The 24,702-nt window shown below is 38.9% G+C and overlaps 1 protein-coding gene across 2 annotated transcripts in view; it reads right to left on the reverse strand.

Moving 5' to 3' along the window:
* Positions 1 to 3,991: 3,991 nt before the first annotated feature.
* SPATA6 (spermatogenesis associated 6) overlaps positions 3,992 to 24,702 on the reverse strand; it is a 41,290-nt gene continuing 20,579 nt past the window's right edge. Inside the window, exons 11-13 of one of the 2 annotated variants that reach the window (XM_031602125.2) lie at positions 17,272 to 17,371; positions 14,315 to 14,403; positions 3,992 to 10,678 (exon numbers count right to left, since the gene is read on the reverse strand). In XM_031602125.2, the coding sequence (XP_031457985.2) occupies positions 10,498 to 10,678; positions 14,315 to 14,403; positions 17,272 to 17,371 (370 nt within the window). In that variant the 3' untranslated portion in view covers positions 3,992 to 10,497. Of the gene's footprint in view, positions 10,679 to 10,708; positions 11,407 to 14,314; positions 14,404 to 17,271; positions 17,372 to 24,702 lie in introns of those variants that run through there. The other variant, XM_031602132.2, reaches the window with a different exon arrangement.

The following is a 24,702-nucleotide window of genomic DNA, read 5'->3' on the forward strand; positions in this document are numbered from 1 at the left end:
ATAGCTGTGGGATGGAAATGAACACTCCTCCATGGGCCGGGTCACTTGGACTCCAGGCCCCTCTGCCTCCCCTTGGGACTATCGTGAAACATGCTATAGCCAATCACATTTCCACTTTATGAAGAAAAAGTGGAAGCACTCACTGTTAATAACACTGCATGGTGGTTAGGGCGTGAAAAGCCTGGAGAAAGTTAAAAATCCCCATGGGGTTGCGACCATTTACTCCACCACATCCAAACTTCCAGGCATGGGCTGTATAGGGAAGTAAGGGCACCCTATGAATCACAGTACCATGAAGATGAAAGAATCACAGATAAATTGGGTTGGGGAAGGGATCTCAAAGCCCACTTACTTCCAACCCCAGCCATGGGTTGGGTGCCCTCAGCACATCAGACTGCCCAGGGCCCCAACAGCCTGATCTTGGGCACCTCCAGAAATCAAGTTACCAGCTGCAATTAATAGCTGGGTGATGTCTAATAATAATGGACACATTTCTAACACTCAGGCTCCCACCTCCTCATCTGAGGCAGAGGTGCTGTGTGCTTCTGAGCCACAGAGCCCCCTAGCAGTGCTCAGCTCAATGCCTTTTATTGTGTTTTTTTTTTTTTTTTGGACCACATATCCTGTAAGCTATCAGAAATGAAGCACAGAACAGGATGAGGAGCAAGGAGCAGTTTTTAAAAGCATTTGAGATTGTTCTTTTCCCCTAAGAAAAATGCTAGTTTTACAGAGATTAGAAGTAGAGCTTACTAAGCCTTTTATTTTTAACAATACAAACAGTTCTGATCTGGGGACTTCATGCCCTGACTCTTCCCTTCCTCATCTCACCCACACATCGCGGAGGACAATGCTTCCCCTAAAACCATGATGCCTGTGTCAGTTAAAGTGAAATACTTCAAGCGATGCGACTACATCCCTTAGCTTGGCCACAGAAGGAAGGGAAAGATTCTATTTCCCTTCTTGGTTGAAGACTGGAGATGAAGAGAGTTCCCATTCTGTGCTAGTCCTCATTTCAGTCCCTCAGCTCCTTCCTTCTGCCTACACCCACATGAGCTTCCTTTGCATCTCCAGCCCCTCCATTCCAGCCTTGGTGACTTCCCTGTGGGTCACACCTGAGCAGCACAGAATGAGCACATTCATGAGGTCAGGAGACTTCTAGCACCACCCCCAGGAGACGTGCACGGTGAGGCAGAGCCCGGCCATGCCACAACCATGGTCAGGCAGCGGCAGCTCCGTGCTCCCCTGGGAGCAGGCTGTCATCACCGCAGAACACGGCAGCCTAGCTCCTCACTGTGCTGATGGATTGCAATATCCTAACGGGAACACATCGCTTTCAGGGCTGTAACCAATATACAAGTCCATTGGCAGCAGATGTTATTAACGATGCCAATACATATTTTCTTATTAATCTTCCATACTAGGCTTGTGTCTATCTGCAAATGATTATCATTCATTTTCCTGACAAATCTATCAAGATCATTTATTACTGTTCAGCAAAGGATCTTCTTTTATACAAAGATTAATAACATTGCATTTTATCTGGCTGGCTGAGCCAAAGGAAATGAAATTAACAATGAACCCTACAAACGTGTCATCACTTTAATTTACCAGAAAATATTTTAAAATGTTATTTAAAAGAATATATGCTACAGTAGGCACAGTTTATTACAAAGGAAAAAAATGAAATGCCATACATACATTTTAACAGGGTGGAGAGTAAGTTAGCAAGCAGGGCTGCGTTGTCTCCGGTTCCTTGCACTCATTTTCTGGGCCAGAGGGAGCAGGGCATGCAGGCATCAGTACCCAGGTGAAACACAGCTGGAAATTGCGTCTGGGTTTTGTGGTGCTACCCAGGATCTCAAGCTCTGATCCCTGCAGGCAGCATTGCCCTCCTGTATTCCTTTGAGAGGAAACTTCATCGGGATAAAACTTACAGAGGTCTGAGGGAGAGAAGGGGACATGGGCAGGTATGGAGGACTCTCATGGTTGCTACTACAAAAACAAACACACCTGTGAGCTTACATAGCCATGCTTCTTTTCTTTTGCTTTTTCTGCTCCTGGGTAGGGTTATTCCCTTTCTTATATTTGAAAAAAATCAAAACAAATGATAACTATACGCCAACGAATATACCGTATATTGCCTACTTTTACTGCAAGTAATAACAAAAAAGCTTAATGTTACAGTTGCTTTTGCACTGTTTTATTTGTTCTTCGAATCTCAACTCAGAGCCCAGCTCTGGCGGAGCCCCCACCACCGTGGGACATTCCTCAAGTTCCCAGTGCTGGCCTGAGGCATCCTAGGCAATGGGATCCCACAAATACCACCGCTCATGTATCTATTTCCCACCAGCCAGCACTTCCAACACCAGCATATAACTCCTTTTCCTTGCTGGGTGGGGAGAAGATTGCTTAAAATAATTTTGGATTATGTAGTCAAGAAACGTTTCTTCAACACACAATAAAAAGCCAAACTTCTTACCTTCAGTGCATTCATCTTATCGCACCAAATACAGGGACAGAAGCAATGTTTTAGACACCAGACAAGAGAACAACCCTGCTAACCTTAAGCTTTAGCAGTTTCAAAATGCTGATGTACTGGCAGGAGGATTTTTCAGCGTGCATTTGTGCATCTCCAGGGAGCAGCACAACCACACGTGTTAAACCTGCTGGCGTTTAACCAAACGCTTTATCACTATACAACAAAGTCTTCCTGAGTCTTTTTAATTAAAAAAAAAAATCATCAATATTGTGCAAGTCTAAATAAAATTTTAACATGTGAGAAAAATATTTGCCATTTCCCAAGTGCACCTCAGCCCCCAAAGCCATGCATTTTTTCTTCCCCAATGAGTTTTGAAACTCCTGGAGTTGGAAAATGATTCTGCCTCTGAACGTACACCAAGCACTGGACACACGTCAGAGACTCTTAAAGGTTTCAAATCATTCAAGTGCAGCAGGGCAACCAGCAGCTCTTCAATTCCTGACCAAAAATCCCACATCATGCCTTCCCTCCCCGTCTCTAAGTTTCCAGCACCTCTGTCTATTCATCTCCATCACAGGGGATGGGAGATGCTATTTCAGCAGGTGCCATCTGGTCAAAGGCTGGCACCAAGGTAGCAGTGTGCTGCTCAGGCAGCCCAAGATGTCAGAAGCAAGAACTGAAATATCACGCAGCGCAGTATTACTGATAAGCTGTCCAAGCAAGACCAGATGGCATCACCGCACCAAGGACAATGAGCAAAGATATTAAGATGTCAGAGTATGAACCAAGTCAGTGTGAGCTGCTAAGTTTGTGCCATTCGTGTGCATAGTTTCTGGAAAAGAAGCTGTCCAGAAGCACAGGGCAGAAATGCCCCTGGAGAGGGCACATGAACAATGCCCCAGGAGCCCCAGGATGTCCCATTGGCACATGGAGCACTCAGCTCCTGCTCTATGGGACTACTAGCAGGCTGGGCTAGCAGTACTCAGCACTGACTTGGCGATCATGGGGGCAATTCCTCCAGCTGCTTTCTGGTTTAGAATAAGCAAGCAAGCAGGCTCTACTTTTAGGCCTGGGGGGAATGAACACAGCCACCATTTTAAGAACCCCATCTTTTTTGTTGTGTTCATTCAAACAGGAATGCTGTGCAAAACATTCAGCCCTCACTCCTTCCCCTAGCTTCCACAAAAGAAGCATTCCATTTAATATGTGAGGCTTATAACCAACTCACGCAGTGCAATAGTTCACATCAGTTTGAAGGAAAAACATTCTGCTGGAAGCACAGGCAAGTAGCAGTGTCAATTTTTCATTAACCTACAGCCACTGTCTCTGTAGACTTCCAGCTCTAAGTAAGATTACTGTTATAATTTCTTCTAGTCCCAGAGGGAAAGGGAAAAAACTTCACAAAACTTTTAAGGTCATTAAAAAGAACCCAAACAAACCACCTTTAAATTGGAGGTAGTTTCAGTTTACTTTCATATTTCAAAAATCAAATCTTAGCTTCAGCTGCACATCACAGCAGAAATGTCAGCTGCTTTGTTTCGACATCTTCCACGAAAGAAGTTCCGGCTCATACATGAGCTGAATGCCAAGCAAATAGATTTTCCTGGGGAACAAAGGAAGCTTTTCTGTTTGTTTTAAACATATGTAAATAAGAGTCCCAGGAGCGGAGCTGCCTGTCACTTCCACCAGGTTTGCTCTCCTGCCACCCGGGCAGCAGCCCCAGCCCTTGGCCTCAGACCTCAGCAAAAGGAGAACGGTTTAATACACACTCCTTTTTCTTGCTTAGCGAGGTCCTTTCTTTTTCTTTTTTTTTTTTCCTCCTTTTTGATTTTTCAAGCTCTAGTTAAAGAAGGGAATTGCAGAACTACTTTGGCCCTCTGTCACAGTCACTGCAGCGATGCTGAAAAGCGTTTGGCAGATAAGATCAGCATCTGACAACGTATGACTGCTATCAATAAACAGTCAGGGCTGTGCTCCCACATACCGGTGCTGCATTGAAGACTGATGGTACCTGCTAGCTTACAGTGGGCAGAGAAGAAACTGAAATAGATCGGTAAGAAAAATGACATAAAAAAAGAACAACAAAAAAAACCCAAACTGAAAAAAAAACAACAAAAAAAACCACAAGGACACCATCAGGATTTCTGTCTTTTCAGTACCTGCCATCTAAACAAGCTGGAGTTATTTCCCCCAAAGTCAAGAGACAGCAAGGAGCACAATCCCTTCACGTACCCATCTGCTATTACTCACATTTGTTTAAATTTAATACTAACAGATCAGTGCAAAATTAAGAGAGCTTACAATGCCTGTCACTGCCAAATGGCTCGCGTTGTATCTTAATCTCCAGCACTCATTCTGGGTGTAACACAGGCGAGCACTGAGGGCTGTGTCACTTTAAAGGCCGTGCATAAGCCACCATTAAGAAAAATCCCCAAGTACACAAGAAGCCTCAATTTTGATTGGCCGCGTCGCCGTAACTTATTGATCATTCAAATCACTCAAGTATTATTCAGTGTTTTCTTCTCCCTGCTTTTTTCATCTCTTGACAAGTTTACAAAGACAAGAATGGTGCAGAGCTTAGCTGCCTTACATGCAATATGCTGCCTACACGGACGCCAGAGAAGCAAAATGAACCCCAGAACATATGGCGCTCTGCTGACAGAGCTCAGAAAGCAGTTCTGCATGAGCAACAAGGAACATCTTGAAACGCACAAGACATATGTGTTTTAGGAGGAAGATTGAAGTGTTTCATAATAAAACAGGACAAAGTGAAATACAAGTGCTGTATAAAATTTTAATTAAAAACCGGTTTTACCCCTCAACGTGAGTATACAATATGCTTCACAGATGGATTTCATATTTAAGTATTATCCGAACCAAAAACGTAAATGAGACAAATAAAGCCTTCAAAAAATGGCACAGAGGCTAAAATGTATGTAAACAGTAGATGGTTGTGGTGAAAACAAGGCAGACGGGGAAAGCAACCTCTCAGCAAATGTTCACTGGTGGAGTGCTCAATGGGACACTTCATTCAACTGCAGTCATAGTAACAACGCCATCGGCGCAACATCCAAACAGAAATTCAAGTCAGTGCAACAATATAAATACATCTGTGTTAGAATTCAGCAGTGTGAGTGCTGCTTTCGTTACTTCAACATCTATTTATGGGTTTCACAGTTGTTTTGTAGACAAGTGCAGAAAGCACAGAGAGCCTTTTCCCAAAGCGCTCCCAAATCCCATCCCTGCCCCATCCAATCACAGTGGTTCCATGCCATCACACCAATGTTTGACCAAATAAGTTTTCATAAGGAAGAGGAAATCCATATGAACCAAAGGGGACCTTGTTTAGTAACAGCAAACACCTTCCCCTGAGGAGATAAGGCAGCTCAGACCCCACCTGTAAAGAGTTCTCTGTCAGAAGCAATCATCTAGAGCTGCATAGAAACAAACACAAAGTGCAGTCTCCACATTGATTAAGAAAGGAGAAGGATTGCAGTTCCTCCATGCTGTCAAACAGACAAATTATCACTGCACTTCAGAGAATTTCTCTCTGAAGACAAACACAAGGAACAAATCACATGTCTGTGGGAAGCCAACATTGTTAACAGAAAGAACTACAGCCACCACTTTTTAAGGGTTTTGGTTGATGGTGCTTCAATTCCGTGGGCAAGCAGCAGAAATCATGAACAACATTCAGGTTTGTGCTTAATATTCCCTATTAGATGCTCTTGATCACTTCCCACAACACTAATTTACAGACATTCAAAGGAACTGGGCAAAGACCAGCTCTCCGCTGCTCCTGGAGACCATCACCAAAACCATTTTTGTCACTGAAGTAGCTCATTAATATGAGCTACTTCACAGAAATGCTGTTGTCTTCTAGAATCAATTGTTTTCACTGCAGTCAAGCAGTGAAGAATTTCCACCAATTTAAAAGTTTCTTCAAATTTCTTGCCCCCTAAAAGATCTCTTGATACGTTGTCAGCATCCTGATAACAATCACTCTGTAATAGCAAAGTAATTAGCTTAATGGTTAGGTTTTCTATGACCCAGAGATTCCACATTACAAGATTCATACAATTAAGTAGCCACTACTGAAAAGCTAAGAATTTTGCTGCATAGTTCAGTGTTCCAGAAAACACTTTTAAGTTTAAAAATCAGGAAGATCAGCACTATATAATAGGCTATCCCTGAACACCATATAACCTTTCCCTTTGCCAAGTTGCACGCACCACTGCACCCCCTTACTTCTTGGGGAAGGGATGAAAACAAAGTGATAGATGTTAGCAGTGCTGGTTAGCATACCTTGAAGTACGAGTACGATGAACCCAGATCATCCAAGAGACATAAACTGCATAAAATGCCCATTGTGAGAAGATCTGTAGTAAAGATCTGTGATAAAGCATTGTCTTTTTCAATAGTCTTATGAATGTGTAAGGTTTCTACCTTGATAAGTTTAAGACTTGCTTAATACTTGCCTTATTAAAACATAATAAATCTGGGAACATTTGAATAAGGTCTTTTTAGTAACTTGGAGATGAGATGGGAATTTTCAGCCAGGCTTCCACAAGAAAATTTCAGTAACATTCACTTCAGGATCCCAAAACACTTTACAGTCATTTAATTAAGCTTCAATAGAGCACAAACTTCCTATTTTACAGCTGAGGTAATAGCGAAAGGGAATTTAGCACAGACTATTTAATACTGAGCAGAGCTAAAACTTCTGTTATCTTATCCCCATAAATAGGTTCCCAACACCAATAGGTAGATTTCTTTCCATTTTGGCAACCTACTAAGTAACAGTAAAGTTCAAACACGATGCACAATCTAAATAACAGCCCTCATCTTCAAAGCCACTTCAGATCTGTCATTCAAACACGCCACCCATTTATCTCATAAGGCTGTTCCTTACTCCATCCACCCCTTTGCCTCCTGCCCCCAGCAGATCAACTTCAGCTTCCCTGCTTCTTGTTGAAAACTTTGATAAGGCAAATCATTAATAAGTCAGATATTTTTTGCATTTAAGCCACAACAGGTCAACGACTAAGTGATTTCCAAAGCAACTGCTACTCAGCAAAGGATTTGGCATTCTGCCCAATAAATAGACAAATATATGCCTAGTGAGCCATCCCAGGGTCCTAAGCTATATCAAGTTCTTTGTAGGAAAGGGAGCATGCTGGAAGTTGGTTCTGATTTATTAAAATGAAAGTGATTAAAATATTACACTGATTAGACTGCATACTGCAAGCAATACTGGATGCTGAAAAACATTTGGTGATAATACACATGGGTTATAATAGCTCAGGGAGGGCAAGAGAGAGAGATAGACTGTACAAAAAAAACCACACTAATTCTCTCTTAATCTACCCCATTATTTCTAGATTTGAGTAGGCAGCTTTCCTTTAGGAGGTAAAATGATGGAGGTGGAACGATGCCATCCCAATGTCACTAACAGACCACTTTGTGGATGGCAAAAGATAAGGAATGAGCATAGAAAATGCTATTTAAAGCTCCACTCAGGAACCTAGAAATTTGCATTTGATAGAAGGGATTTAAATTGTATTAGAAGGCAAGGTGCACTAAACAATTACAGTTTATTACTATGTTGGTTCGTTGCCTGAACCTATACTTATCGCATGCTGCAGTAGCAAAGGAGCAGCAGTGCTCAGTGCACTTGAGCTGTATGCATATTAATTGGAGGGTTAGCTGAACAAACAGGGAAGGGGCCAAAAGCTTTTAAAAAACAAGTGGCTTGCAGATTTTATGGACAGATAGAGTACTTTGGGTTTTAAGTCACATTTCATAGAATAGCTTTCCATTAACCCAACTGGATTTCCAGCACAGTGCTTGGAAGAGAACTGTGCAGTATCACAGCATATAAGCTGTGGAATGACTCTGACCCAAGAGAGAAACATATCCTGCAGCAGCTGATGCAGAAAGACGTACACACCATCTCTCCCTGCAGCTGGAGCAGGGCCAGTGACACTCAGAGCCTATCTGCTTCACTTGTTATGCTGCATACAAAGGCTTCAGTGAGAATGTTCATACTGGTCAGAATTCAGTACGTGACACTTCCGATTTCTCCCATCTAGTTTTAGTCCATGATGAAAAATCAAAAGTTGTCATTTTACCATATGCTGTGATTATTCTGTTACATCCTCTGGATCTCTCCAAAATCTTACCCAGAATTTTCATAGTGGCCTCCGAACTCTCTCATCCCCTGCTTGTGCCTTGAGCTTATTTTCCAGGAGCAGCAAGATACCTTTCTGAACTAACCTGGGGTCATGGGACTAATGACAAAATACCAAGTACTGGTAACACAATACTCCTTGGCCACCATGTCTTCAGTGGCATGGCTCAGGTAAGATTTTCTTTTTCACATCTGCAAAAAAAAACAACCCAAAAACAAAAACCCAAAAAACCATACTACTTCTTCACAGAGTGCCTCAACAGTTATCCAAAGAGTAAGGCTGTGCAGCTAATACCCTTTGAAAGCACTAGTGTGTTAAATGGCAGCAGGGACAGGAAGTGATCAGTGTTAATCCACTTCAACTTGCTTAACTGTTACAAGGAATAGAAACGTCTGTATGGGAGACACTTCCTCTGAGAGTCCCCTTTCCTGAAGCAGAAGCACACAACCTTTCAGCATGCTTTCCTACCAGCATAATTGCTTACCAACTGATTTCTCAAATCAATTACGTTGTCTCAGCATTAAAGTAGACCAACTTTTTGTTTATCTAGGCATGCTGGCAGGTAACAGTCGTATGTTCTGCCATCTGTACTGCAAGCTTTATCTTTTATCCAATCATAACAGGTAAAAATGGCATCGGCATAACTGACTCTGTTCACTTAGTTAGGAAAGGAAACAGAATATGCACGTGTTCCCCCCCTCCCCACTCTAAAAGGAAGCAGGAGATGGACACTCTTGCCCTTTTAAAGCATTCGGCTTTTCAATAGATGGGCAACTTGCCCTGGCTTGCTAATGTGGGATCTGTTCAATGCAAGGCTGAAAAGGTTCCATCCCTCGGGATAGCATTGAACCGCTGATGAACATTTGGTGGCCTTTAGCAGAAAGGATGCGATTTCTGCCAACAGGATCCCAGCAGGCTGGCAAGGACAGGCTCCAAATTAGGTGGGATTGTGATGCAGGCACTTCAGAAGGCCTGTACTGGATACATGAGCTTGCTGACTATCTTGCTCCAGTCTTTCCCCCTCCCCACTCCTTTCCCATTTGTATTTTTAAAAACTACAATGATATTTGCAAATGTCAGGACTGCATTCAAGAAAGCCTGAAAACACACAGGGTACACAACGAAAGCTTTTCTTCTAATACAAAGACTGCTGATCTGGGTAGGTTTCTTCTAAAATTTGACATTATTTGAAAATTTGTGACTAAAGGTGCTTGAAATCTCATTGAAAGCATGCCTGTAGGTCACTATTGAAGTCATCTTTCCGCCCTTCTCAAAAACAACCCAAAGCTAATTTTCTAGAAAACAATTCAAATTCTCTCTTTCCCAGAGCAAACCATTTATATCAACCATCACACTTACCCTCCCCTTTAGATACCCTCACTGAAAACTAGGACTTATTGCTTCTTCTGTTACTACATAGATTTAATTATTTAAATCATAATTGACTGCAGCTGAAACCCGACCTATGTCAGGCAGGCACCTCCAGCAGACATATTAGTCTTTAAAATGGCTATCTTCAGAAAGTCTCAAAGGAGCAACATCACTCTCATCAACTGTGGATGGACTTAGGGCTTTTTTTGGCTCTTTTTTGTTAGTTTTTTTTTTTTTTTTTTTTTTTTTTAAATTTGGAGCAGAGGTGTTGTGGTGGTGAGGGGGGGAGGGTGCTAATAGCATTCATTTGGCAACCCAGACCAAAACTCCATTTCTCCCAAATCCTGCCCAGCCATAATTACATCTTAAAAATAGAGTACAAATATTTGTCACTTAAAAAAAGTTTTGCTAAGAAATATCAACACTGTGTACTGTGCATTTCCAGCTGAATTGCCATCAGGAGTGTGCTTTTTGGTCTGAAATAGTGCCAGAAGCTTTTTGGTACATGTTTCTATATATTTTCCCAAGACTGTCTTCAAAGATTGCTCTGTGAGGTTTCCCTTTGTATACAGCTGCACGGTTAGACCAGAATTCACCATTATCCAAGTGAACAGCGATGTTCTGCTGCACTGGTGAACTGTCAACAGAAAAAAAGATAAGAAATAATGATCAAATGAGATAAATGAAAGGAATCAGAAGTGCAAACCAACAGAAATCCAAGTACGAAGCTGCTAACCACAGATTACCTTTCACAAATAGAAACAAAATCTGCACTGCAACTACTCATCAGAAATGGGAGCCCACCCCACATTATTCATTCACACAAAATCTCCCTTACCTGACCATGTGCATTTGATAATCCTTTCCAAAAAGAAGGAATTAATTCTCAAAGAGCATGAAGTCATTATGCTGTATTTTGATAGGCAGTGTGACTAGGCACTGAGCCCATGCAAGAGCAACACAGTTGGATGTCTGGGTCCTTTGAAGGTCAAAATGTAACTACAAGCAGCTATTTCAATATGAAGACAATCTATCAGGGGTATATTAAATTACTGTGGCTGCAGCAGTAAAGTGCTCTATCGGAAGCATCTTGGATTAAGTATTCTACCAAACACATTATGACATAATGGCAATCAAGCGCTCCCTTTCCCACCCCATCTTATTTGTCACCATTTCAATACCAAATGCAGTCCGTTTACTTTGAGAAATTATTTCCCTTATCTACAAAATAAAATTTATTCTCTGAAAATCATTACAAAACATTGACAGATCCAAAGCATGTATATCTAAACTTCATGACTGTGTACCTTCTCTTGAGACTCTCAAAACAAAGGATCATGGTATATAATGAAGTAAGCTATTTTCCTGTAATACAGCATGAAATAAATAGATGAAAAATCAGCAGAAAAATAACTACTGAGGTGACATTTGTCACATATGCTAAGATATTTAGGCACTTATGACACTTAAAAATTAGGACTGAGTTACCTTCAGCCTTTCAGTAAGGTTCTCGCTCTAGGAAAAGAAATGGGAAGCGTGAAGCTTGTGGTGACCATTCTCATTTGGGAAATGGCTTACATCTCACAGGGAAGTTTTAGACTGTTATATACACATAATTTCTTGATCTACTATTGTCAAGCCAATCCTCAAAACTTTGCACTCAAGTTTGCACCAGTAAGCATATAGGATAGAATTGGAAGAGGGCTCGTGTCACAGGACTCACAAATACCTGTAGATAGCTATATTAAATCATAAGGTTTTCAATTTAAGAAAGGAAAATGTGAGCCAAGAGAAAGATCAGTAGTATGAGTTTTTTTTTTTTTAAACTCACATATCTAAGCTTCTATTCATCCACAGAAAACAAAAGTAGTATTATGCTGATATCAACTCATACCTCATTTAAAAAGATTTATATAAGCCTGCAATATTAAAGGAGGAGGAAAGGTCAGCTTCTCACTTTTGCAGATAAAGCCTGAACATTTTAAGTCAGCCAACAGCATGAGGAAAATTTAAACCTACTCATCATCCTGGAGAGGGTGATCTGCTCACTACTGTTTGGAAGCAATGAAACCAACCTACCAAACGGTAAAATCAATAGAAAAGTTATATTGGCCTACGTTAAATATAGACAAGTCAATGCTTTGGGCACCCATCAACGATTGAACTTTTACCCTTTCCTTTCCCCAGTCTGGGTCACCTCAGTTCCAACACAGAATTCTCAACCAACAAATAAGGACAGAATTTGCAAATATACAATAAACAGCTCTAGCATCATTTTCCTTGGAGCCCATTTCCTGTAGTCAGCTTTGTACTTTCATTTTCATCTACTGAAAGCTTAATCTACAGAGAGACACTCAAAAAACAACCAATTTAGCTCCAGTAAGAGAAAGTCTCTAAAAACAACAGCAACTTCCACAAACTCCTTATTCTGCTTCTGACAAAGAATTGAAAGCATGCATGCTTTAGCTTTGTTTTAGACCTTGCACACCAGATGCTTAGCACTGGTGTGGACACAGAGCCAACCTAGAGAAGAGTCCCTCCTCTGTCTTGACTGGAAACGAACTGACAACCTGAGCTAAACAATCTGGGAATTACACTCACAAATCATATTAACAGCAGGATTTCTGCACGCAACTCCCTGCTCTGAAATACCTGTCAGATGCTTTTGTTCCATCATACATCTCCTTTAAGAGTCCCAGAAGTTCTTTTCTGAGTGAATCATATACTAAATATTTCACAAAACATGGACCTCTTCCTTACTCCCAGCGGTTCTGAATCACCTGCTTTACTGCCAAGGTTTGGTTGACAGAACCATGTCCTTCTGTGAACTCTGTCTCCGTCCTTGTATCCTGTTTATGAGCACTGAGGTGAACGCTCAGCAATCAGACTGTCCTCGAGTCCTTTTATGTCTCGCCCTTCACTGAATAGGATTAGTGCTGCTGGCCTCTAAACCCAAGGAATGGTCTTTTCCCAAGCTGACTGCCACATTTCATAACCCATCACTTCTTGATTCTCTAGTATTAGGATTTGTTTCTTCTTTTGTTTCATAGTCTGCAGTCTCAGCATCAATCTCAAACTCCCAAAGCTGCCTCAGAACAAAAACTTGCACTTTCTCTCTCAGAAACACATCCTACACAATTTAATTGCAGCATCTCTCTGCACAAAGGATAAGGAGGCAAAAAGGCTACACGCAGAATACAAGAGTGAGCTCAGGTACAGAAATACTAACAACTTCTGCAGCAGCTCCACATCCACGTGAAAATCCAAGACTAACTAGATCCCTTCCATGGAAAAAGCTGTAAATTACAGGAATTAGAAATCCAATAAGTGAATGAACTTATTAAAGCATACTTATCATAAGTCAAAGTTCACTACTAGCTGAACACTGAACTAACTCTCCTTTTCATATACAGAGGTGACTTGGGAAGCCTATGTTAAAAAATTGGCACTATATTTAATTAGCAAAGTAAAGCCTCTTTTTTTCCCCCCTCAAGTGTCAAGCTCTCTCAAATTCAGCACCATAGTTCTAGGAGTTTTGTCATAAAGAAAAATAGAATCCACACAACCCTAAAAGTGCTCTGCATTACTTCATACCTTTCCTTCAGCAAGTACACAAACAGTTATACAAAATACCACACACATACATAGATATTATCAGTACTGAGAACTCAGACTACAGAACTGGACAAAAAACCCAACAAATTAACTGGTGCCTTTTAAGTAATATTTTCAAAAGAAAACCTAATTATAAATATGAGGGCAACACAACAATTAACCTATAGAAGCAAGGTGTTCAAAATGTCTTCTGAAATACGACACACTGAATCACTAGACCACATCTTATGTATTTGCACCATTTTTTAAGATGCTCCTCTTTTCCAAGCATTTGTTTTGGAAAAAAAAAAAACAAATAAATTATCCACAAGCCTTATTAGTAAAGGAACCTTAAAATTACTTTTGCACTCCTGTAACTTTAAGAAAAGATAACCAAACAGCTATTTTTTTTAAGTTACAGTTATTTACTCAGCCACTGATAAAATCCAACAGCTTCTGCCCATGGATCATTTTTATGACCAAATCCAGTAACAAAAATCAGAATTTAATGAAGATTATACTGACACAAAGCCAAACAGAATGAATGGTATAATGATACTTAAGTGTATTTTTGTTTTAGACAAAAAACCTTGGTAAATCTAATATAACACAGTTCAAAATAGGAAGAGAATTTTTTTTATTATTTAAGGGGCAATATAATGATGGTTCAACTCCATACCTGCTCTGCAGATCACTTAAGGATAAGTGTGCTTTATGTGAAGATTGTCTCGTCTTAGTCAAGTTTCCATTTGATGAGTTACTTTCATCCTAAAAAAAAAAAAAAAAACCAACCACAAAAACCCAGAAATCAAATTCTCATTACCTTGGTTTCTGATTACAATGATCTCATTTCAAAAATACTTTCTTTCCACTTAGAAAACTATTAAAGTGCTTACATTTCTTGGGGGGAAAAAGAGACAAAGTGTAATGAGCCAAATGCTATTTATGAACACTTTTAATTAAGTTCAGCACAACTCAGTTAATAATTCTCAGGTAATAAACTGGAAAAAATTTCTAGACATTGTAGATCTAAAGAACCATGCAAACAGCATAAGCTTCAATAACCCAAAAGCATGTGGGTTAAATGCTATGAAACCTACTGCTAACTGCTTTACTTTTGTTTCTTGTAAAAGATGGGAGAAAGAACAAAAAACTTACTGTTAACAGCTTTGCCACTAAGCTACCATTATTCATGTAATGCATTTTAACAGACAGAAGTATTCTACACATCTGCGTATTTCCCATTCCATACACAAGGCAGAGAACATGCTTAAATGCTTATTTACCCTTCTCAGGTATGTATGAGACAGGATATCTCTTTTGAAATAAGCTAGCTGCCCTCCTGAGGTAGGGTGGGAGAAATTTCATCCATACAAATACACAACCACGTTCACTCTCCTCTGAAAGGCAGAGATGCTACTGAAGAGAAGGCATTCAGTGATGTTTGTAGCATAAGCTAATTGATGCAAAGATTAGTAAACAAAATTACCTTTCACACTACATAAGAAATAAACTTGAAAACAAGATTGTGAAGTTGAAATAATCAAACTTGTCGGTAACACAAGCCTGGGAGAAAAGACAGTAAATAAATACAGTAGTAGACAGCAAGAAGATATAGAACAAGCTGAATGGCAGGAGTGTGGATGTGGAAAAATCTAACAATTTATTGCATTGCAATACAGGTAATAAGCATGTTTGTAAACAGGAAAACTCTTCTTTCAACAGTCACAGGCTACACAGTACTGAATAGAGAGTGGGGTACAGTAGTAAATAAAACTCTTCAGCATTTGCCAGAGGCAAACTATGTACTGGAAAGAAAAAAAAAAAAAGAAGAAGAAATATTATGATACTGCCAGAATGTCACAGTGGAAAGCTACAGCAGACACCCTAAGGAACCTGCAGCAGAGCTTCAGTCACACTATTTTTACAGAACGCTATGGAAACAAAATTTTGGAAAACACAGATGGAAGCTTCTGGGAATGGTTGTTTAGGATTACATTCTTCGGAATAAAACAGAGTAAGAGAGATTTGTTAACCTTTCAAAGTTTGGAAGAGCACCCAAACTGGAGCCAGAAATCCACTCACCCCATTGCAAGTACATAAAATCATCAAGGTTGGAAAAGACATTTAAGATCATCCAAGTCCAACCATCCACCTTCCACCAGTATTTCCCCACTAAACCACGTTCCTCAGTACATCTAAATGTTTCCCTACACTTCCTCTGCTAAGCCCTCACTTTCAAGATGACCCGTTTACCTCAGCCATCCACTGCATAACAGCACAGTCTAGATTTCTGTCAGCTCACAATATCATCATTTTTGGATATGAACTGAAGAAGGTACAACACAAACTGGATCAAACAACCTTAGCTTGCATAAGAAAAATCTTTTTCATGGTTGAAAACAAAAAGTGCATCAACTAAACTGTAAATAAAGATTGACCAGAAATGAGAAAATTATCAGATTGAGACAGTACACAAGCAACACAAGTCGCTGCCCACGATGGCTACAGCTGGGGAAATAAGTAAATAAATCAAGACTTCAGAGCCAAGGCAGATGTTCTGCAGCAGCAAATTAAGACAACAACCTCATTTTTTTTTTTTTTTTGCCCCAGCCCTCTGCCAGGAGTAAATGGTAGTTACTGCATCTCAGTCAGCAGAGCACTATTGGTACACTTACTTTCTCTTCATTGAAATGTGAGGTGGGGAGACCAAGGCTCTCCCATTTTTTATCATGCCTCCCACAGACACAGTAAACTCTGGCAGAGGGATGAGGTGGACAGCTGGGGACAACAGTAGCCTAAAACTTCAGCATCTGTCAACACTCCTTTTTCTAAGAAAGCTGAAGCAAAAAAAAAAAAAAAAAAAAAAAGAGATCTTTCCCCACTTTGAGAGGTTCATCTCTTTGAACCAATCAATAACATCAGTGAGGCAGATTGTCAGACAAAAAAAAATAATTTCAGAGCTCCTTATCTCTATTCTACCTACTCTCACCCTTATATCCTTTTACCTTTCCTTTACCTCATCTCAGACTTAAGACCCCTAAGTTCTCTGCAGATGAACAATATTTTACAAATACTTTGCTGAAAGAGGTCCTGTGCCATGAGTGGGTTTCTCAAAATTGCAAAGTGGCAAAAAATGACTGTCTAAAATCAGACTTCAAAATTCCATCAGACTCAAGGACAAAATATTCTGATCCCAGGCTTAATATCATTAGATTTCATTTAGAGCCAGCTAATTAAAGGGAGGGAAAAAAAAATCCACACACAACTGGAGAATAATATTAGCTCTACAAACAGCTGGACGCCAGCAGCTGTTTATGTGCAGATGCACAACATGTTAAGCCACGGTGTTCTATAATAGATCACTAACATTTTTTGCTTACAGTGAAAGCAGAGGAATCAGATATAAAGAAAATTTAATTGTCTTCTATACCCTTATGAGGTTGCCACCTGTCCACAAGAGCTTCACACAAGGAGGCTACTGAAAACAGTGAGAAAGAGTTCAGCTTACTTATTAAATTCAAATTTCTAAATCACGTGTGCCTCAAAAGACATCATAATAAATTCAAGAGTAAAAGCACAATTAATTGTCTTCCTCAGTCATCTTGGAAAGAAGGACTTAGTATGCAAACTTACAAACACCAGGCGCTGTCTAGCACTGTGTGTCCTTAAAATATTTTTCACTCTTTTATGGATTTCATCTCCATTTGCTGGTGGAGGCCAACCACAGTTAAATCTGCAAGAGGAAAAAAAAAAAAACAACACAAAAAGAAAAAATATTTGCAAGTTGAAAAGCTCTAACATACTTTTCCGTCCGATTTTTATTTTATTTACTAAAAATTACAAAGCATGCATAGCTTCCTTCTATTTGGAATGTATGCAGTGTTTAGATTTGATTCTTTTTTTCCTCTGGAGTACAAGGAAATAAACATTTTGAAGCACTGCATAAACAACATGCATCTACAATTCCAGCACAGGATACAAAGCACAGAAAATGTTGATGATTTTGTAACAAGTAATATTTCTGCAACGTCTGTTTGTCCCTACAGAAGAGAAAAGCTATACAGTTATGCTATTCCCAGTGATCAGGTTTCATTTTTTTCTTTTTAAAGCAAATATTACGCACATGAAATTCTTTCCACTGGATGAAATCAACAGAAAGATAACCCCAATGCAAATAGGAAAGCCCACAGAGTTCAAAAAAGGCAAATTCACAATCTTGATTTCATAGGATGGAACTACATCTTAAGTTGTTTTGTGTGTTTTTTTTTTTTTTTTTAAACATCAGAAATAAAAATAGTTTGCTTAATATGGGCAACTTAAAACCCAGTCACTTTTGGATCTTCTTTTATGTTTTGCAGAACTTTTCTTCCCCAGTTTATTCAAGAAAGAAAAAATAAGGTTCTCATCCTTCTCAGCAAGTTGGCAGAAATTTCACAAATTATTCTCAGACTATTAGAGGATGATCAAGAGATCAAGATTTTAAGAATAGGGTCATTTACACTCCAACCTTCAGACTTTAGTACACTCAAATATGTATTAAAACCAACCAAACAAACAAACGAGAAAACACTAAGAATGAATTAACTGGGGAAAAATGAGTTAGGAGACCGTGTAAGTAAAAACATCATCAGAGCAAATAGAAACAGGGTGCCAAACCAGGACAGTGCATCTACATTTCAATGTTTCCTAACATCCAAGAACCTGACTTGTGCCAAGAAAATAAAACAAAAACTCGTGCTAAATATGAATATGGTTCAACAGCCAAGCAGTCAGCTGTAGATCAGCTGGACTGGGGCTATGAGCCTTTCTGTCCACTTCTCATATCCTCTGTTATTATACAGCAATACAAGAAAAAAAGTGAACAGTTCTCTGCTTTTGCTTGTTTTATTGTCCCGTGTATAATTAACACGGACTCAGTTATTGTTTGCCTCTCCAAATCTCTCTATTCTAAACAGCCCCAATATTTTCAACCCATTTATGAGTTTCCTTAAATCAAATCACCCATCTCTGAACACTTCTATTTTTCTCCAAGAAAGGGTGCCAATAAATGGCACAACACTGTGAGGATGAATCATATAGTTTATAGGGGGGACATATTTTCTGTATTTCTAATAACATCCAACATTGTTTATCTTTGGTTCATTACAGGCAAGGGTTTTCACAGAGCCGGCTGTAAGAACATCCATATTAGCATCCTAAACATTTTCAATTAATTTCAAATCCAACAGCACGTATGGCAAATCCATATAGTTCAATTACATACAGAATGCAAGGATCTGTTGCATTAAGAGTCCTCACATAATTTTTCTTAAAAGAAAGCAAAGTAGTATGTTTGAATTTTGTTAAGAAAGTGTTACCTTTAAAGAAAATAGAGGTCTAAGTCATTTAGGCAGGCAGGAACATTCACTTCCTTAACCCAGTCAAACTCAGTTTGATGGACAGCATTATAAGGTGTGTGCTGTATCACTAGCAACATAACAAAACCCTAACCCTGTAGTCGTGCTAAAGCACATTACTTTGAATGAATCAGATCATGCAGGAGTTAAAAAGCTCTTGAAAACATCTCCTGGCTTGCAATTAGCCCTTACAAACACCAATATTATAGATCATCCAAAGCGCACGTTTAAAAATCTGCATTCTAGATGCAGTGAGTCTTTTCCATTTAAGAAATAAAAGCTAGAGTCATGAAGTCATGGCATTTCCTTCGTATTTATACAGTAGCTGCTGTTCTTCCAAATCCAGGTTGCTGGCAGCGAGAAGTTGGAACAGATTACCTTGGGGAAATAAATTTTATGAAATTCCTATGTAAGATTTCACATCATTGTTATTAATCTCAAATTTACAAATATCCTTGGAGATATGTGCATTTACTTTTGAAAAAAGAAAACACAGTTTGCTACTATATTCACTTAGAAAATATCTGGCTACGTCTGCAAGAAGAAAATCCAATTACTTAAATCAAGAACTATTAGATTTCCTTCTCCAGGTGATTTCATTGATCAATCCACTAGTGTGCGCTGTGGTATAAGAAATGTTGGCCACTCACATACATCCCAAACTTAATTTATCAAGGGAAAAATAGAATCAAAACCTTAAGTATGATTAAAAGCAGTATCAGCTTATTTTAATTAGTTTTGCTAGTATTATCATTGTCTAATTTTAGTAATAAATGTTGAGTCTAAACTATATTTAAAATCATAACGTTAATATTTACATCCACCAAAATGCAAACTAAAATAAATTCCTGCCTTAAAATGTAATCCCATTACATACCCATAATCTGAAGTGAAACCTTTTTATGATATGGTAACTCTCCTTCCGGAAACGTTTTAAAAACAGGCATTAGAGCACAGCTTCTTAAGCCATAAACAACAAGATTCCATTTGCCTAACATGACTAATAGCGTGTTTCTAAAAAGACTGGTTACTTATTTATGTGATTAAGGTGTCAGTATTGTACTGCAACACTGAAAGGAAAGTCATTTCACTTCGATGACTGTTTGTCCTGATAAACAAAATAAACTTCTATAGCTGTATTCTTTGTCATACTTTCAATTTTCCCTGGGACTTGCAAACATTCTGCAGTTACATCAGTTTAAATTGTTTATTGATTCCAATAGATTGTATAAACACTTTGGAAATATAGCTCAGTGACCTAGAAAAAGCCAGATCAATCAGAGAACTTCTCAAGATTAATTTCAAAGATGTTGTGTTGAGTACGATCAAGGAAACAGAACCATTTTCCCTTGTAATGTGACTAAAGGCATTTATACTCTTTATGAGATAAGGCTTTTTTTTTTTCTTCCTTTTTTTTTTCTTTTTTTTTTTTTAAGGTCATGCAGACATCTACCTTGATAGAAGAAAAAAGAAGCCAAGCACAGCTTAGATCTTGTGTTAAAGATTAAAGCTGTTTTTTGCATAGAATTTTATCCATTAGGACGAAATACTCCATTAGAAATACAAACAGAATACATCCATCCACATACTCTAGTAAAACAGCAGCTTGCAAACTTGAGAGCAGTAATAAATAGGAATTTTCAAATGTCAGACAATCCAATCATTCATTTGCACAAAGCAAAAATGTTAATACCACATTTCAGCAGGAGATACTAATACATTTCAGATCAGTAGAATTAATGCAAAAGCCTGCTGCAGAATATTTGCATTGCCTATCGTGACCCCCTTCCCTCACCATCACACCTCCCAGCCTTGTGAACAACTCTGTGCATCTGGCCTCCATGAAGAATTCATCAGCTTCAAAGACACAGACTTCATGCTGAGCAAAACCACATACAAGGACAAACTATCAGAGGACAGAAATCAATGAAGTACTGTGGTACCAGATTCACAATTGGAGAGGATGTTACTGTAATTGGGGGGAAGGGAGAAAAGAAATAACTCTTAAGCTAAATATAACCTTGAAAATAACAATCTTACAAGAATTTGTGCGTGGAGCAAAAGAGATTCTCAGAAAACCCAAATATATTTAACTCTGAAACAGATGAAGAGTCACACATCTTACAATCAGGATGTTTATGAGCGTGCACAGAAAGTGGAGAAGTTACTTTATACTCGCTCAAAAGGACATGAAGTAGTAATGTAGCAAGATGAACTTGCATCTTGATATATACTGGTCTACAACGGAGGCACAACAGAATGGCTGAGCTGCACTTAACAGTTCTACTGGACTACTTCATAAAGGATACAATTTTGTTTTGCCTTTTCTTAAAATACCTGATGGCTATAAACCTTAGTACAGATGCAGCTGTACAAGTGCAAAAGTGTTTCAGAGACTATATTGGTACATACATTATCATTACAATTCATAAAAGAGTAACAATATGAAAATCCTTACATTCTCACAATATTTGAAGTGAAAGAAGTATGCTGCTTTCACAATGTAGGATACCTACTATGAAGCAAAAACAACTGCACACTGCCAATGCCTTAAATCAAAGAACAGCTTCAGCATGTGGAAGCAGAAGCTGACAGTTGCTCTTCTTCTACAGAAAGAAATTAAAGAAAAACAAACACCACCAACAGAAAAAAAAAAATAAAAATGCAACCCCTTCTAAAGAGTTTCTTTCATTTCCAAAAGCACCGTTTACTGTTACAACTTCAGTGCAGAGATGTAAAATTCACAGATGCTTTCTTTTCCCCTCTAGCCTTTAAAACTGGGGCAAGATAAATCATCCTCATGTATTGGTTAAACGTTGGAATAGGCTCCCCAGGGAGGTGGTTTAGTCACCGTCCCTGGATGTGTTTAAGAGCTGTTTGGATGTGGTGCTTGGAGATGTGATTTAGCAGAGGGTTGTTAGAGTTAGGGTACTATGGTTAGGCTGTGGTTGGACTTGATGATCCTTGAGGTCCCTTCCAACCTGAGTAATTCTATGATTCTATGATGACATGAGTTCCAAAAGGCAGACAGCTTCCAAATTCAATACTGCAGCTCAAGATCTCAACCACAGGCCCAATAATACCATCAAAAGTTCTAGGCATTCTTGCCCTAGATGTTTAAAGATATTAGAAATGAGCTGCGTTTTCTTGTACTCTTCGGCAGCTTTCCCATTTCTTGAATATGTTTATTCATATTCAACTTAGAGAATGCAAAATAATGAAAGCTTCCTCAAAAGGTGAGAATGATAAACCCAAAAGCTTTGAGAACCACTTGACTGTGAAACTGAATTCCAAAATATTTGGCTAAAATCAAGCTGGAGACCGAGTCGCAGTCTCTTCCCAGAGCAAGCCACCTTCTGAAAAGTCTGCTAAATTATTTAGAGTTCCAATTAGTAGCAGAAAGCTCTCATAACTTAAATATTTGTTCTCGCAGAAGTAAATCTTAGGCTAGGATGCATTCTGCTTTCTAAAATATAAGGTAAACTACCTGCGGTTAGGATTTAGTAGGATCCAGTATGGCATTTCATGCTGATGTTTCCCTAGTACTAGGAAAAAGACAATAGAAAAAGATGGTAGAAAAAAGATGGTAGAAAACCAGTATAGGAATATTACAGAAGCTATCTGATCCAAGCAGTTAACCTCTGTCTTGCTTCAAACAGAACTTAGATTTCTGTTAGATTTTACAGTAGGTAATACCACATTTCAGCAGAGCAACCAGAACCTCAAAAAGACATTGGAATGGCCTTTGTTCTGGAAGTGATTACTTTGCAGATCAATAAAAAAAATCCCTTGATCTCAAATGCATCAGAAATAGCTTTGTTTCTCAATGTGGGAGAAATGATCAAATGACTACGACTGCTGTAGTCTCTTGAGAAAAGAATTTCTTTTGTGCCATCATATAGCTCCATTCAGAGGACTTCTATCACTAGCTTACTTTTCTTTACAGAAGGATGACTTTAGCTTTGTATTTTGCTGCAGATTTCAGTGCTGCAAGGAAGGCTAAGCTTGCAAGTCCCCGAGAAAACCACCACCCTCTAGGCATGCATGATGATATACAGGCACTATGAAAACAAGGACTGAAGTCAAATTTTCCTCTTTTGCAGGAGTTCTAATGCTTTCACAAAGCATCTATGCACAAACAACCAGCCTGTGGGGGCAAATAACATTTTAACCACATTGATTGAAGCTGGCCAGACATCATGAGCAGGAAAGAACACGCATGCATCATTGCTCTGCATAAGAAATAAAATCAAAATATAGGGCACGAAGATGCACAGCCTCACCACTTTATTTTGATTCAGTTTGCAACACAGCAAATGCTTTCCTGCAGCGACCTAAAAAATGAAAAATGTAAAAATAAAATATGAAAAATAAATATTCAAAACTTTGGAGGCTTGTCCAACAGTAAAACTGTTTGCCGTTCTGCTTCTGGCTCAACTTCAGTGGAAAGGGGGAGAGCATTGATTTAAGGTCTCTCAAAAAGGCTCACATGAAAGAAATGGAAACTGCTACAAAGGATGCAAAATTCCCAAGAGGGCATTAGGCAAGACCCCAAACTTCTGTATCACTTAAAGGTATTGCAGTGGCTTAACAACTATTCGGCAGGTTTCTGGGGGAAGTGCACCCAAAATGGCAGACACTCACTTCATATTCACTTCAAAACAAAAAAAGGAAGAAATAAAGAAAGGCTGAGGTAAGTCGTCAAGTTTTGTATTGACCATGGATTGATCAGATGAATAAGTAGTATGTATATGTGAAGCTATTTGTCTTTGTAATTCAAAATAAGATTGAGGAAAAAAACATCAAATCACTGTCAGATAAGACATCATCTTGCAAATACTCTAAAACTGCCATACGTCCAATAGTTCTGATTTCCTCTGTATTTCTATAATCTATAGAGCAGCATTTGCATGCATTTCCAAACATTGACCTCTGATCCACGCTTGTCATTCCAACAAATCTCTGCATACAGTCAGCTAAATCCATTGTTATCTCAGCAGCATAAACACAAAGATCAAACTTTCCAGAATATACCTCTTACTTCCTTCTTTTTTATTTTTATTTTTATTTTTAATGTCAGAAGTAAATTCCCAGGTCTTTAGCATAAAAAAATGCTACATTTCAGAAGAGCTAAGAATATTTGTTCTAAAAAGAAAAGATAACTTCAAAAATCGCTTATCTGTTCTGGAGAGAGGGGCTGGTAATGAGAAAAGGCAAGAACATTCAGATACTTTTAAGATGACTTGGAGAATGACTAACTTGCTGAGTAACTGGCTCAAACACACAAGATTTCCCTGCTATCAATACAAAAGACTTTGTCATCTTTAAATATAGAGTTATTAAATAAGCAAATAAACAATCACCATTACAACCTTACCCAGACATGGCTAACTAGTGCACAATGTCAGAAGAGGAGACCACATGAGAGAATGTGGGGAGGTAGACAAGATGATAAAAAACCAAACAACACACTTTCTCCAAACCCAAACACATGCTGATTCTCACATAACTCACAGGAAATACTACTACACAGAAGAACAACCAAGCAAGTTTTCAAGCAGAGAAAGATGTTAAACCATCAACTTGATCTGAGTACTAAAAAATTCAATCCCTACCTGCCATCTGTCATTTTTCTTTTAAAAAGAGAAAACTGAGATAGTTCTCCTTT

This window comes from Phasianus colchicus, chromosome 9 (genome assembly GCF_987193195.1).
Source record: "Phasianus colchicus chromosome 9, bPhaCol1.hap1.1, whole genome shotgun sequence".
Classification (NCBI taxonomy): Eukaryota; Metazoa; Chordata; class Aves; order Galliformes; family Phasianidae; genus Phasianus; species Phasianus colchicus.